This window comes from Tauraco erythrolophus, chromosome 4, assembly GCF_009769465.1.
Source record: "Tauraco erythrolophus isolate bTauEry1 chromosome 4, bTauEry1.pri, whole genome shotgun sequence".
Classification (NCBI taxonomy): domain Eukaryota; kingdom Metazoa; phylum Chordata; class Aves; order Musophagiformes; family Musophagidae; genus Tauraco; species Tauraco erythrolophus.
The window spans coordinates 76,181,897-76,194,286 of record NC_141468.1 but is presented as its reverse complement, the minus strand read 5'-3'; the positions used below and the strand labels follow the sequence as shown (position 1 = coordinate 76,194,286).

The 12,390-nt window shown below is 39.4% G+C and overlaps 1 protein-coding gene across 1 annotated transcript in view; it reads left to right on the top strand.

Annotated features, from left to right (window-relative positions):
• The window catches only part of ARHGAP8 (Rho GTPase activating protein 8), a 61,338-nt gene that overhangs the window by 36,048 nt on the left and 12,900 nt on the right, over window positions 1–12,390 (top strand). Inside the window, exon 8 of the mRNA XM_086610515.1 lies at window positions 2,052–2,125. Within this exon, the coding sequence (XP_086466641.1) occupies window positions 2,052–2,125 (74 nt within the window). The remainder of the gene's footprint in view (window positions 1–2,051; window positions 2,126–12,390) is intronic.

Below are 12,390 nucleotides of genomic sequence, written 5' to 3'. Positions count from 1 at the left end.
CTCTGGGAGCTGAATTAACAAGTTTGTTACAATTATGTAACAAGTTGCATTGTTCTGTATAGCACTAGGGGAAGTGACTTGCAAAATTCGCGCAGGAGAGGAAAGAAAATATGGTCTTCGAGAATCTGGATAACATTCAGACACACAGACATTAGTGCCTGGGAAGAGGTTGGCCAGAGGAAAGAGGAAGAGTAGGACTGAGTGGGCAGTGAAGTTAACTGAAAGTAGCACTGGTGGCTCAGCACTGCATTCCTGGAGTGACAAATGAGGTCAAAATGTTTGATGGTTGAATAGCATGAAGTATTCATGTGTCAGTTCATGAATAAGAGAGGCAAAACCACAGAGTGATTCCGTACCTAAGTCAGGATCCTGCTCTGATTCTTACTCTTGGAGGAACTCCTCCACTGCCCCAATATGTGAAGCCTGGGGTGACTGACCTCCTAAGCTTGGAGGTCCAGACTTAGCCAGTCTACATAGCCTCTTCTAACTCCCTTCATAGGCACAGGGAAAACAAATACGAGGAGGATCTGACAATTTCCCTACCCCTCCATGCTGACTTATGTTGCTGTAACATTTATTTTAAAGTAGTTTTCATGTGTAGTTGGAACACAGAATATAACGCTGGATTGCTCATTTCATGCAATAATGTTACAGAAGTTGTATCAAATACACTCCAGTTATTATCATTTGTTTTATACTGATAAAGTAATAAGCGCTTGCTTATTACTAAACCAGAATTTATTCTAAACATTAGAATTATTCTAACATTATTTAGCATTTATAATTTATTTAACATTATTTAGAATTTATTCTAAACAGAAAGAGAAGAAATCACAGTACTTGGAAAAGAAAAAGGCTGAGAATCAGCCTTTCCCTGTCTCCTCTGCAGGGACAACTTCAGCTAGCAGTGCTAGGTGACGGCTGTGTTACGTCTCGCATTTTCTGTCGATGAGCTGCAGCATTTTCAGCCTCTTATGATACAGTCACAGATCTCTGCGCTGTGCTCTTGCGGTGCTTTAGAATTTGTCAGTAAAGCCAATCACCTTTTAAATATCCAATATGAAATTGTACACATAAATATATATTGAGTCTACTTTAAAATGTGAGATTTGTCCTTTATTTTGTTGTTGATGACTATAAAAATGTAGCAGAATACTCAGCAGATACTGTCTCTTTTGTTACACTTTTTAAACTACCAGAGACTTTTTTTTTAAATAATGAAGATAATCGCAGATTTTTCCGCGCTGATCAAGAAAATGCTATGTTCGATTTTTCTTTTTTTGCCTCAACTGTTCACTCATGAAAGAGAAAGAAATCTCATTTCGTGAGAATCGTTCAAAGCATTAATAATCTCGCTGCATCACTTTGCCTTCAAAATAAGTAGTACAATATCCTTTTAATTATGCAAACACTGTGGCTTAAAAAGAGACAAATGACAAAGAAAAATCTGCATGATAAAAGGCTCTTAAACTTGCAGCATCCCTTGATCAAGACCTATTATGAAGCCTTCACTGCAAACTCCTTCCTTGCCTGCCTCCAAGCTGCCTTGAAACCCCGTTCCACCAACAGTGTCCAACCAAATCCGACCAGAGCCGCCGCCATCACTGTCTCATGGTTAAGCGCAGCCCTACTGGGGCATGCCGAGCAAGGGGAACAAAACTGGAGCAAAAGGGCAAAGTTAGCCTGGAACACTATTCTGCTCCTCTATCCGTGACTCCCCTTCAGTACAGTAAATAACACTAGTAAGTTGTTATTACTCAGCACTGTTCAGCTATGTGGCTTTTCTAGCGAGGAGAAAGTGTTGAAGAATGACTTTTTGAATAGAAGTCCAAGACACCTGCTTCAGTGGTGCATTGAGCACCTGTTAGAGTTGTGGAGGACTCTTGCGTTTGGTGCGGGCACCGAGGTGTGGGCTCCTTAATTTGTGGAATTTAACCTGTGCTCTGAGATATCTCTCAGGTTTTTGCTGAGACTGTTCTGTCTTAGTTTTGTCTCTTTGTCTATAAATGCCATTTAAAGGCTATTACTTTTTTCTTTTCTTTTCCTAACAGTATCAAGGACAAAAATAAAGGCGAACTAATCCCCCCAGTAATGAAGGAAACTATATCCTACCTAAAAGGAAAAGGTGAGTTTTGTGTCAAAAGAAAGGTGTGTCTTTCAGAACAAGGACAATAGTATGAATTTATGTAATGCTCAGCACCTGATTTAGCAAAATTTACAGCTACACGGGATATGTTTGTATCCTGTAAACCTGAGTGGCAATTGGGCACTGTCTTGAGAGCTTTGATGGGTAGGGAATACTTAGTGTCAGATTATTGTCTCGCTATGAAAAAAATGCAAAAACTTTTTGCCTTTAGGATTAGATTAGAGAATAGCAAATGAGAGAAGATGTCTTGAAATACACATTGCCAACCCGTATAATATTATTGGTTTTAAGTAGAACTCCCAGTACAAATCAATGAGAGGTTCTGTTTTTGTAGAACCAGTGGCTGTAAAAACTCATTGAAAAAATGTGTTTTGCAGGAGTAAGCCTGAAGTTCTTCCTTCACAAAATACTTTTATTGCCATTTACAGACCCTTTGACTACAGTTCATATCTATAGTTACATTATACAGAGATACAGATTACAAATGCCCATATTAAATTGGGAGCATCCAAATCTGAGTTCCCTGTATCGCCTTCGTGCACAGGGCAAAGGGAGGGTAGACTTTGAACCGCTAGCTCTACCACTGAGCTCCATAGTGCCTACCTGACCAACATAAAGGACCAGGTGCTATTCCTAGGGTAAGTGCACTGGATTCCCTACAAAGGGACAAAGGCGCATGCAGGGAGAAAGTCAGATAAGGCTGAGGTCTGGGAAATTCCTTTTCCCAGTGTAATGTAATTTTTACATTTTGACCCCTGATTTTTAAGGCAATCACAGCACCATTTCCATAGCCTTTTGTGCTCCAAGGATTCAGAGTTTCACGAATGTTTGCTAAATTTTACAGTACTAAATCTATAGCCCGAGTACATTTATCTTACAGGTAGCAGAACAGAAACAGGGCATAATAGTTATGTGAGTGGCACAACATTACACAGGGGTAGAACTGGGGATGATTCCGAAGATCCTTGAAAGAAAAGTGTGAATTTTTAATAGATATGTCAATAGAGGCAAGTGAAAAATATAATCCAAATGTGTTTGGTTCAGCTGTTTCCATTTTTTTTTTTTTTTTAAATATCACTGGCGTTTAAGATATTGTTTGGTTAATGTTTGAACAAATTTTGAGGAATAGCATGATTTTTGTTAAGACAAAAAACAAACTCAATCTCTATATTGCTGTTAAGTGAGTTCTATCTGAGATTTTCCTCATTTAAAGAGCTGTTTATATTGACAGCACACAAATAATATAAAATATTGATTTTGAGAAAACTATATTCTTCTGTAAACAGAGTCACCCAAAAGCTATATCCCACAATATTCCAAATTCTTAATTTGCATCCTTGAGCTGTCATTCTGAACAAGGTAAATTTTACTTTCAGTATTCAAATAATGTGCATGATTGATCTCTGTTCGTTTTAACTATTGCCACTAGGGTTTGATCTGAGTTTGAGTTTATTTGAACCCTAAATAAGAAAATTCAAACTTTAAAAAAAACTTGTACTGAATAGACTTCACACTTGTGAAGACGAAGGTGGGCAGAGAATGATGTTGCTTCTCAGCTTTATTGCTGATTCTGGCTTCGTTTAAGTCAGTGCAAGAGCACACTGATTTAAATGAGGAGAGACTAGACAGTGCCTTACCCTCATTGCTAGGCTATGCTCCTTCATATTTGAGCTTACCCCATGGTTAACAAGAACATTAAATAACTGCCTGTTTTAGTTTTGTTTGGATTTCATACCTTGAGTGAAGCTGATTAACGATATGCACAGGAGAACGAGAGAGCTGTCCACTGCAGTGGATACCTGCTTACAGTTTGCAAGCAGTGGAGCACAGCATCTATAGGGATGCCTGTGTACCAAACAGCTACTCCTCGCCTCTTGAAATTGCTGATTTATCTTCAAAATACCTGCAGCAGCCAAGGCCAAGTACTGGAGTGGGGCCAGTTCTGCTATTAAAGGTATCTACTGATCTGCAGCAGATGAAGAGTTCCTAATAGACTTTACTGAAGGCCTCTTGGTCCAAATTCAGGATTTCCACTCAAGCCTGTAAAGCTGTTTGGATGTGCTGTTTTCAGACTGGTGCTAATGATGAAAAGTTTGCAGGTGTAGCTTGTATCAAATATTATGGTTGGATACAGGGAATGTAAATAGTTCACTACTAAGAATGTTGAAGGCAAGTGACTGGCAGCTTTGAGACAATTCCTGTAATTATAGTTGTAAGTGGATAATTAGAGCTTGTGTAGTGTATCAGTGCATGCCCCATCTGCAGATGAAAGCCAGACTTTTTCGTCTTTTAAATTGTTATGAAACAATCATCCTTACATATATTTAGCTCATCTTAATAGGCAAATACCTCTTCCTCACTAATCACAGGAGTCAAGAGAGCTAAAATGAGGATGAATGTGCACTAACATCATTACTTCTCACAGCTGTTATTATTTAGAAACTGAGTGAAAATTTAGTCACTAAAATGTTAATTGATTTAAACTTATGGCTGTGCTTGGGAGGAAGGCTTTGCATATCTGGTTCTTCCTTGGACCTATTTAAAGGTTTTAAAGAAATAGGTTTATGGCCATCATCATACTGTGGTGGTGACCAGTAGCTAGTAATTCCTGCACTGATCTGACACAAAACCTCCTCCATGTCTTGCTTTTGTTCTTTCTGAGTGTTTTGTCTCATCGCTGTTGCACCAGTCCCATATTCTTCCCTCTCAACAATTGCTGAGTCCAGCTCTGATACCCATGGTTTTCTGAAGCATTGATGCCAGCTGTGCAGTACAGGGAAAAAAAAAGCAAGTTTCACTCTCGTGGATGTGATAAAAGAAAGGGTTGGCTCAACCTTGTCATTGCAGAATTTCTCCTAGATGAAATGTGTGTTATTCTGAAAGCAGTAATCATCCTTGGGTCTTCTCCAAACTTCATCTTTTTTTGGCTCAAAATTCATCTGTTCAGTGCAGTATCAGCACAGTTTGTAAAGGATAGTCTCTGAGGAAATGTGACGATACTTCTGAACAAAGCACTTGTCCTACTTTGTGCATCTACACAAGTCAGTGGCATGGTAACGCTGGCCACCGATACGTAGTCCAGGCCATGCACTTGCTAGCCAGGCTATCTCATTTTTTCTCCAGCTCTCCGTCCTTCTGTGCCCCCAGGAAGGAAGGACATGGGCTCTGTCAACTCTGATATTTTCCAACCAAGCCTGGGTTTGCTCAGAGCTGTCATATTCCCAATCACGAGGAGATCTCCACAAACCAGATTTCTAAGGAGAGATGACTTGTCAGGTAGAGTGTTTTCTGACATTTTCAGCCAGCTGATCTTGAAAGCCAAGTATCTGCCATGCCAAGGCTGTTAAGCAGTAGGTGATAGACATGAATTTTTTTGCACTTGATTATAAGTGTGCAGGTATCTGTTGTACCTGCTGTCTGCTATGATTTTGACTCTTTCTCTAAGTGCGGAATATCTCAATTCTGCCATCAGCTCCAGCGAGTGTCGGTTCCCGTGCTGACAGCCCCGGGAGGCTGACTGGCAGCGTTCTTTGCACTCCAGACGCAGCCGTGAGCACAGTGAGAGCTTCGGTTCCTCTTCCGGAAGTGACAAAAATTCACTGTCATTGCCCTATTCCATTTGATTTTGGCATAGTTTCCAGCCTCACAGAATTAGCAGGGAACGGGTTTTGTTTTTCACCCTTGGTGCAGTATTTCCACTCTTTCTTCCCATTGCTACGTTTTCACATCTATGTACCTGAAATCAGTTTCTGAGACTCTGACTTGGATCACAAAAGCTTCTGCAAAGTCATGCTTCATCAACAGGCTTAAGATTTCTTGAAAGATCAGAGACCATTAAGTCCGTTCTGTACTGCTCAGGCTCTTAGTTAAACACATCTGATGCAGGGGTGAGGTGGTATTCAAACTAGGCACCAGCCTAGCTAAGGAAACTTTCAGTCTCTAAAGTTCACCCAGCCTTTTTCATCTTAATGACTCGGATCCCTTTGACAGATTGCTTCATGTCACATTTTTCCTCCTTGGTGTTTAAATTTTCTGCCTGCATTTCAGACAAACACTGTTTGCAGAAGCGTTCTTCCTGGTGTGGAGGCATCCTCATCTGTACAAATGAGCCAAAACTCCCCTTCTCGTGCCAAGTTATCGAGTGGGCTCTGACAGCAGCAAGCATGTCCTCATCCCCAACAGCCAAATTAACGTTGTGACAGTGTGAGTTTCTTCCTCATATGTTTATCTGACTGCGTATTTAGATAGCTATTTCTCAGCAAGATGACTCTCACTGGATCCAGTTAGTAAGTCACCCAGTACCTTAGCAGAGACTAAAGAATCTGCTATAAGCAGAGCTTCCTCCACGTCTGTTTATATTACGTAAACGAGATCTATTATGGCTAATGCCTCAGATGCTATTACAATAAACTAAGTTTCTTAAATTCTGTAATAATTTTCAGGTTGTTTCTTCAAGAAAGGAAAGAAAGTATGTCACCACTTTCACTCTAGCTCTGCTTTAGAGTGAAAAGGATTTTTAAGGTTTTTAATACTGAATTTTAAAAATGCTTAATTTCAGTTCCTGCTAACCTTCACATGCAATAATTGGTTTCCTAAAATGAGTTCCTCTATCTAAGAAAATCATCAGCTTACTAAGACTAAGCCTCAGAGTTCATCTTCGGGATCAAACCAGAGAAGTGCTCTTAATTCCAAAAGTAAGGGGTTGGTACCATCCTGAACCCAACTGATGATTTAGTCAGGCCAAAGAGGAAGGACAGGTTTAACATAGCACATTTGAGACTAGATCTTCATAGTAACCAGCAAACCACAGGAGACTTTTTTTCTGTGCTGAGCCTCAAAACCACAGCCTGTTCATCTGTGTAGTTTATAAATGCAAGGCTTGACTTGCACTTCCACTGAATAAGAATTTTTTTTGTGTGTGTGTACTACCTTATCTCTGCCATGCCATGAGAAATTACCTTGCTTAATTAAATACTCACTCTCTTGTCAGAACAATTCATAAGTGTTTCTAACCTGGTGTCATTCCTTTGGCAGTAATCATCTTGATGCTTTGTTTACGGGCCCTTTTCTCCAAGAAGCCCAACTCATGCCATAGGGTAGTAGTTCTCTTTCTCTGGTTAATATGTCCCCACGAATCCTCAGCAACCTATTTTGTGCTGAAGAGAGACTAAATGGGGGCTCTCACCTTTAACCAGCTGCTTTGGTAACCAGAGATATAAGTAATGCCATGCTATGGAGCATGCATCTTTGTGCCTGTGGCTTCCATACCACTCAGGTATGGGATTGTGCAGGTGGCTGAAGCAGCTGGTGCTGCCCACACCGAAATTGCAAGATGGAGAGGGACCCACTCGCTTCAGAGCTGCCCAGCCTCCGAGGCAGTTTTATCCGTTGTAGGCGTTAGGATTCAGAAATGCACTTCTGCTTTTAAACTCTAGTAAGATGTCACAGCAGAAGTTCCCTTTTGTGTCTTTTGCTTGCATGTCTCTTTTTCTAGAAAAGCAGATTACAGACTGGATATAAAGTATCGTGATAAATTAAAAACCAGGCAGTGTGTGGCTGGTGGTTTTGGGGTTTGTTTTAAGTCAGTATGAGTACAATTCACTGTGCCCTCTTAGTTTTTAAACTCTAACCTGCAGTTTGAGTGTACTGATACACAGTAAAAATAAACTGCATGGTAAAATCTGTGTTTTGTTTGCAAACCCCCCAACATCTGGAGGTCAGAAGACAGCTTTTAAGGGAACTTTTATTTCATTCATTATAAAGGTGGGTATAAACTGCACTGTTCAGACCTGCATGAAGATGTCTAATAGGTTACAAAGGGCAGGAATGTTGCTCAAGCCTATCTCAAATGTTGATAATGTTAAATTTGTACTGGTCTTATGCAAAATACCAATTTGAAACGTGGGTAAGATCATTATTTTTAATGTATTTTATGTTTTAGAGAGTATCCTTAAAGGTATAAGTGCATGTTTGTCCATGTTTTAAACAATTTAAAACTAAAGCTAACCTGCTGGTATTATTACTAAAACTTCCAAAATTCGATAACATTTGCGATCTGAGGAGCAGCCAAATAAGGAAACAGCTACAAAAAAAAATTGCGTAGACAACTGATTACTAAAGAGACCATGCAAGATCAGCAGCAGCTCAGAAGTGATGGAACAATAAACTCAGGATGAAGGAATCACACTACAGAGTTATAAAACAGAAAAGATAACTATCCCCTATAGGAAAATTTTCTTGCAGTAGCCCCCATTGCCAAGTCTTTCTCTCTTACCTCATCTCTTTTGTTGACTGGAAGTGCTTTGCAGCACAAAGGTTTTGTTCGCTGTTGTCTCGTGGTACCACAGGAGAGTCCTGGGCGGTGACTAAGTCTTCTAAATGAAATGGTAATAGCCATGCTATGGAAGTTTAATCATAAAGTAATAAATGTCCTGTGGTATGATTATTGTGCCAACTAGAGCTGTCCTTTATCTGTTCAATAGCAGAAGCAGTGGTAAACAATGATTAATCTTTCCTCCTCATGCCCTCCATGAAGCACAACAAATCTTGCTGATGGAGAAATTTTTGGTTCCATTTTTTAGTGTGAATGAATACATCCTGGTGGTGATAGTCAGGTTTGGTAGAGATGGATGGTAATGCATTCTGAATACGTTTGGATTGCTGCAGCTTAGAGAGTTTGCCTCCTGGCCTCCACTTCTTGTGATCAATCAAATATCTTTTAAAAATGCAACACCAGGAAAGCTTGACATTGGCCATATAAACATTTCTGAGTTCTTGGCTCTTTTGTTTTCATGTGAATGTTTTTACCTAGGATTCCTGGAGATGAGATAAATCTCAAGACTGATTCGTGTGGCATCAAATAAAAAGGAACCTTGTAATAAGCACAGTTTGTGTTTTTGGTGCTCAGGCATTGTAAATAAATTATGTTCAGATGTGCCAAGTGTAAACTGAGAATATTCATTCATAAATCCAAAGGCTAGAGACTACGCTGTTCAGAACGGCAAGGATACAAATACACTTTAGGTTCTGTGGAGGGAGCACAGTTCTACATCCTTGCTGCTGCTGCTCAGCTTTTCAGTAGGGCTGGAACTGCCCCTTCTCTTCCCCTCTGCCCTTCATCTGCTGCGCATCTTCTTGCAGTGCAAGTCATCTTTACAAGCTGCTTGTTCTGTATTCATCGCACAGAGTAAAAGGGAAAGGAAGGCTGTGCAACCTCCTTCTCAAACTTGTACTGTATTCTAGCTTGTAAAAAAAAAATCTCAGATTTGTCTTAAGCATAAAAATTCACAATTGCCACCACTCTGGGCATTTAAGATGTTACACTGAAGATGGACGCTTAAAATATGCTGTAGATGCATCAGTTCTCGTATTAGAAATAAATGAGTTCTAATTTTTTAAAAAGGAATCTTACTCGAATTAGGTAATCTGCAAGATGTCTGAATCAGTTGTATTAACGAGAACGAAAACTGCTTCCAAATCAGGCTGGACACTTCCTGAGATGTGGCAGGACCCCAGCCAAAAGAAACATTTCCAAACTCAATTTGGGACAGAAGGAATTCAGATGCTCACTCTTTGCTATTTCTCTTCTGAAAGCAGACAAATTAACAAAGGTTTTTGATGCCAGCAACCCTCAAATCAAGGATGATTGAAAGAAAAAGAATGGAATTTTCTCATCTCTCTTTCTTTGACAAGTTTGCAGCAATGTGACAGCATGTGTTGTTTTAATTTATCTTTATCAGTTTTGATTTTCTGTGTCTTTCCTGTGGGACAACTGATTGAGGGGGGTAGAAGGGGGTTAAGTATTTTTAGCAACAGTTTATTAATTCCAAGTGTGACACAATTGTGTCATTGCACTGTGAAATTTTGTCTGCTATGGTAAAAGCCATCTTATTTCAATGTGGAATGAAGTGCCTGCCTGTTTTCATTTATGATTACTGACATTTAAATAATTACTCAGTTAAGTTCTCAATCTCAGAATCACTTTTCATTGAATACAGATGGGTCCTTCACTAGTCACATCGCTATGTTTTTTTCTGAATAGCATTTAATATTTAAAATAAAATTTTGCTCTTTTTGGTCTGGAGAGCTTAGTGCAGAGCATCAAAATTCCACTGATTTCTATATCTGTCTGTCTATCTGTCTATCTACTTTTTTTTTTTTTGTGAAGAGCAGGAAGCAGTGTGTGCTGAGTTATCTCGACAGAAGCTCTGCGGCTTTGACAGAATATGTGAGTGACATGCAGCTGCATGTTTGTCAGAACTGGAAAGCTCAGGCTAGCTGCTCATGTCAGTCATCCCCTAGCAGTGTTCTGGCAAATGTTCTCTGCTCCTCCAGAGTTGGTGTTCTCTATAGACTGCGTTACCCATGCTATTAATGGCTAAATACTTCAATCTGTAACCAAAAAAGTATTTCACTTTAAGGAGACAGCTGACATGAATCATGCTGTAAACAGGATTTGTTTGCAGAACACTATTAATAAAAATTAAATAGGCTACTTCAAAATTGTTTTTTTAAAAGGATAAAAATGGATACTTCGAGATGCAATCCCCAAGATTGTCTTCAGGCAAATTTGTTTCCTCATCCCGTAACTCTGATGTTTCTGACATGGATTTTGTCTGCAAAAAGAAGACAAAGTGATTCATTTTATTTTAGTGTAGGTACCTTGTCTTAGCTTAATTATGATAGTTCTGAGAACTTGTGTCTTTTTCCTCTAGTGTCTGAAATGGAATATAGATTTGGAGAAAGTATTTCCTGACTGTGTATAAGACTGTATTTATCCATCACAGTGGAGTAACCAACAAGAGGCTTCAGGTCCCTTTCCTCCTTCCCATCTCTTATTATGAGACCACAGTTGGAGGCATATGCTAATGCTGTTCAGGTCATGTGACATGGGAAGCAGCATTGTTCAGATCATGTTTTCAGGCAGCTTTCCTCTGCCCTGCCTAAACGCAGAAAGCGCTGAAAGCAATTAATAGACTTAGAGATTTCTAAAAAAAGTATCTTGCTCAGTTCATATGCATCACATAAGTCAGAAAAATATATTGCAAAAGGGCTGTCTCTGTACCCAGCCTCATTGTTTTTGCCCTTCAATAGCGTAATTGCTGTTGACTCATGTTTCTGTTTACCAGTAGGCTGAAGTTATGACCCATGCTTTATTTAAAAATTGCTATAATACATTATTTTCTGGTCTGAGCATCTTTTATGCAAAAAAAAAAAATGTGGCTCTTTCGCCGTTGGGGTTCTTTTACTTAGAAGGAGAATATAGCTTTTTCTTTTTTCCGAACAATTGCACTAACTGACATTTAATTAGTGTCACGTCATTTGGATAGGTTGCCCACAAATGTAAGGATGATTGGGGATATCTGCTTTGGTAGTTGGCTTGTTGCCACCTGTGATCAAACAAATTGCTGTGTATTGATTCAGTTTCAGTTGACCTGGAAAATGAATTCTGGAAGAAGCACAGATATTGCCTGTGTCCCACATTTCTGCAGAAGAGGATAAAAGCTGGTTTTTTCCCCCCTCAGACCTCCAAAAAACATATCCAGCAAGAGCTTAGTGTTATGTGCCGTTACAGTAACATTGATGGGATGCAAGGCCAGACAAGTACAGCTGCTGTCTAAGCTACAGATTAATGTCTTTAATTAGACTCTTGAAAGCTTAGCCAATAAAGGCATAAACATGTTAAAAATTGATATTTATTGCGTTGTAGTTTATACAGTGAGATTCACATCAGATTAAAGCATTAACTATTAAACCGGTTCCTACAAACCGAATTGCAAGCGTTTATGATGTCCATTTTCTGAAAGACTTGTTTCCACAGAAAAGCTGTAGTCTGCTGACAGCCAGCATAATATTCTACAAATTCTCAGGAAATTATTGTATTTCTTGTTTGCTGAGGGCAATGCCTTGAAGAGCTAGCTGTTCACAGCTGCCACTTCCAAAACCGTGTCTTTAGTCAGGTTGTGCTATAAATCTGATGGAACAGTTTTACTACAGTGGTGCCATTTGCCATAACTTCATTCAACTGAAGCATGATCTGATTGAGAATAAAGCAAGCAATCAAATAGATCCTAATTGTTGTCTATTTGGTTCCTTTAGTAAACACACGTCCTCCTTATATATTGTAGTTTGAGGTGTCATACTCCTTCCAGAACTGAGTGCATGGGCTAAAGTTTTAATATTCAACGGGGAATTTAACAAGCAAGGGCATAAATGCTTAGTAGGTAACTAGGAGCTGCATTCAG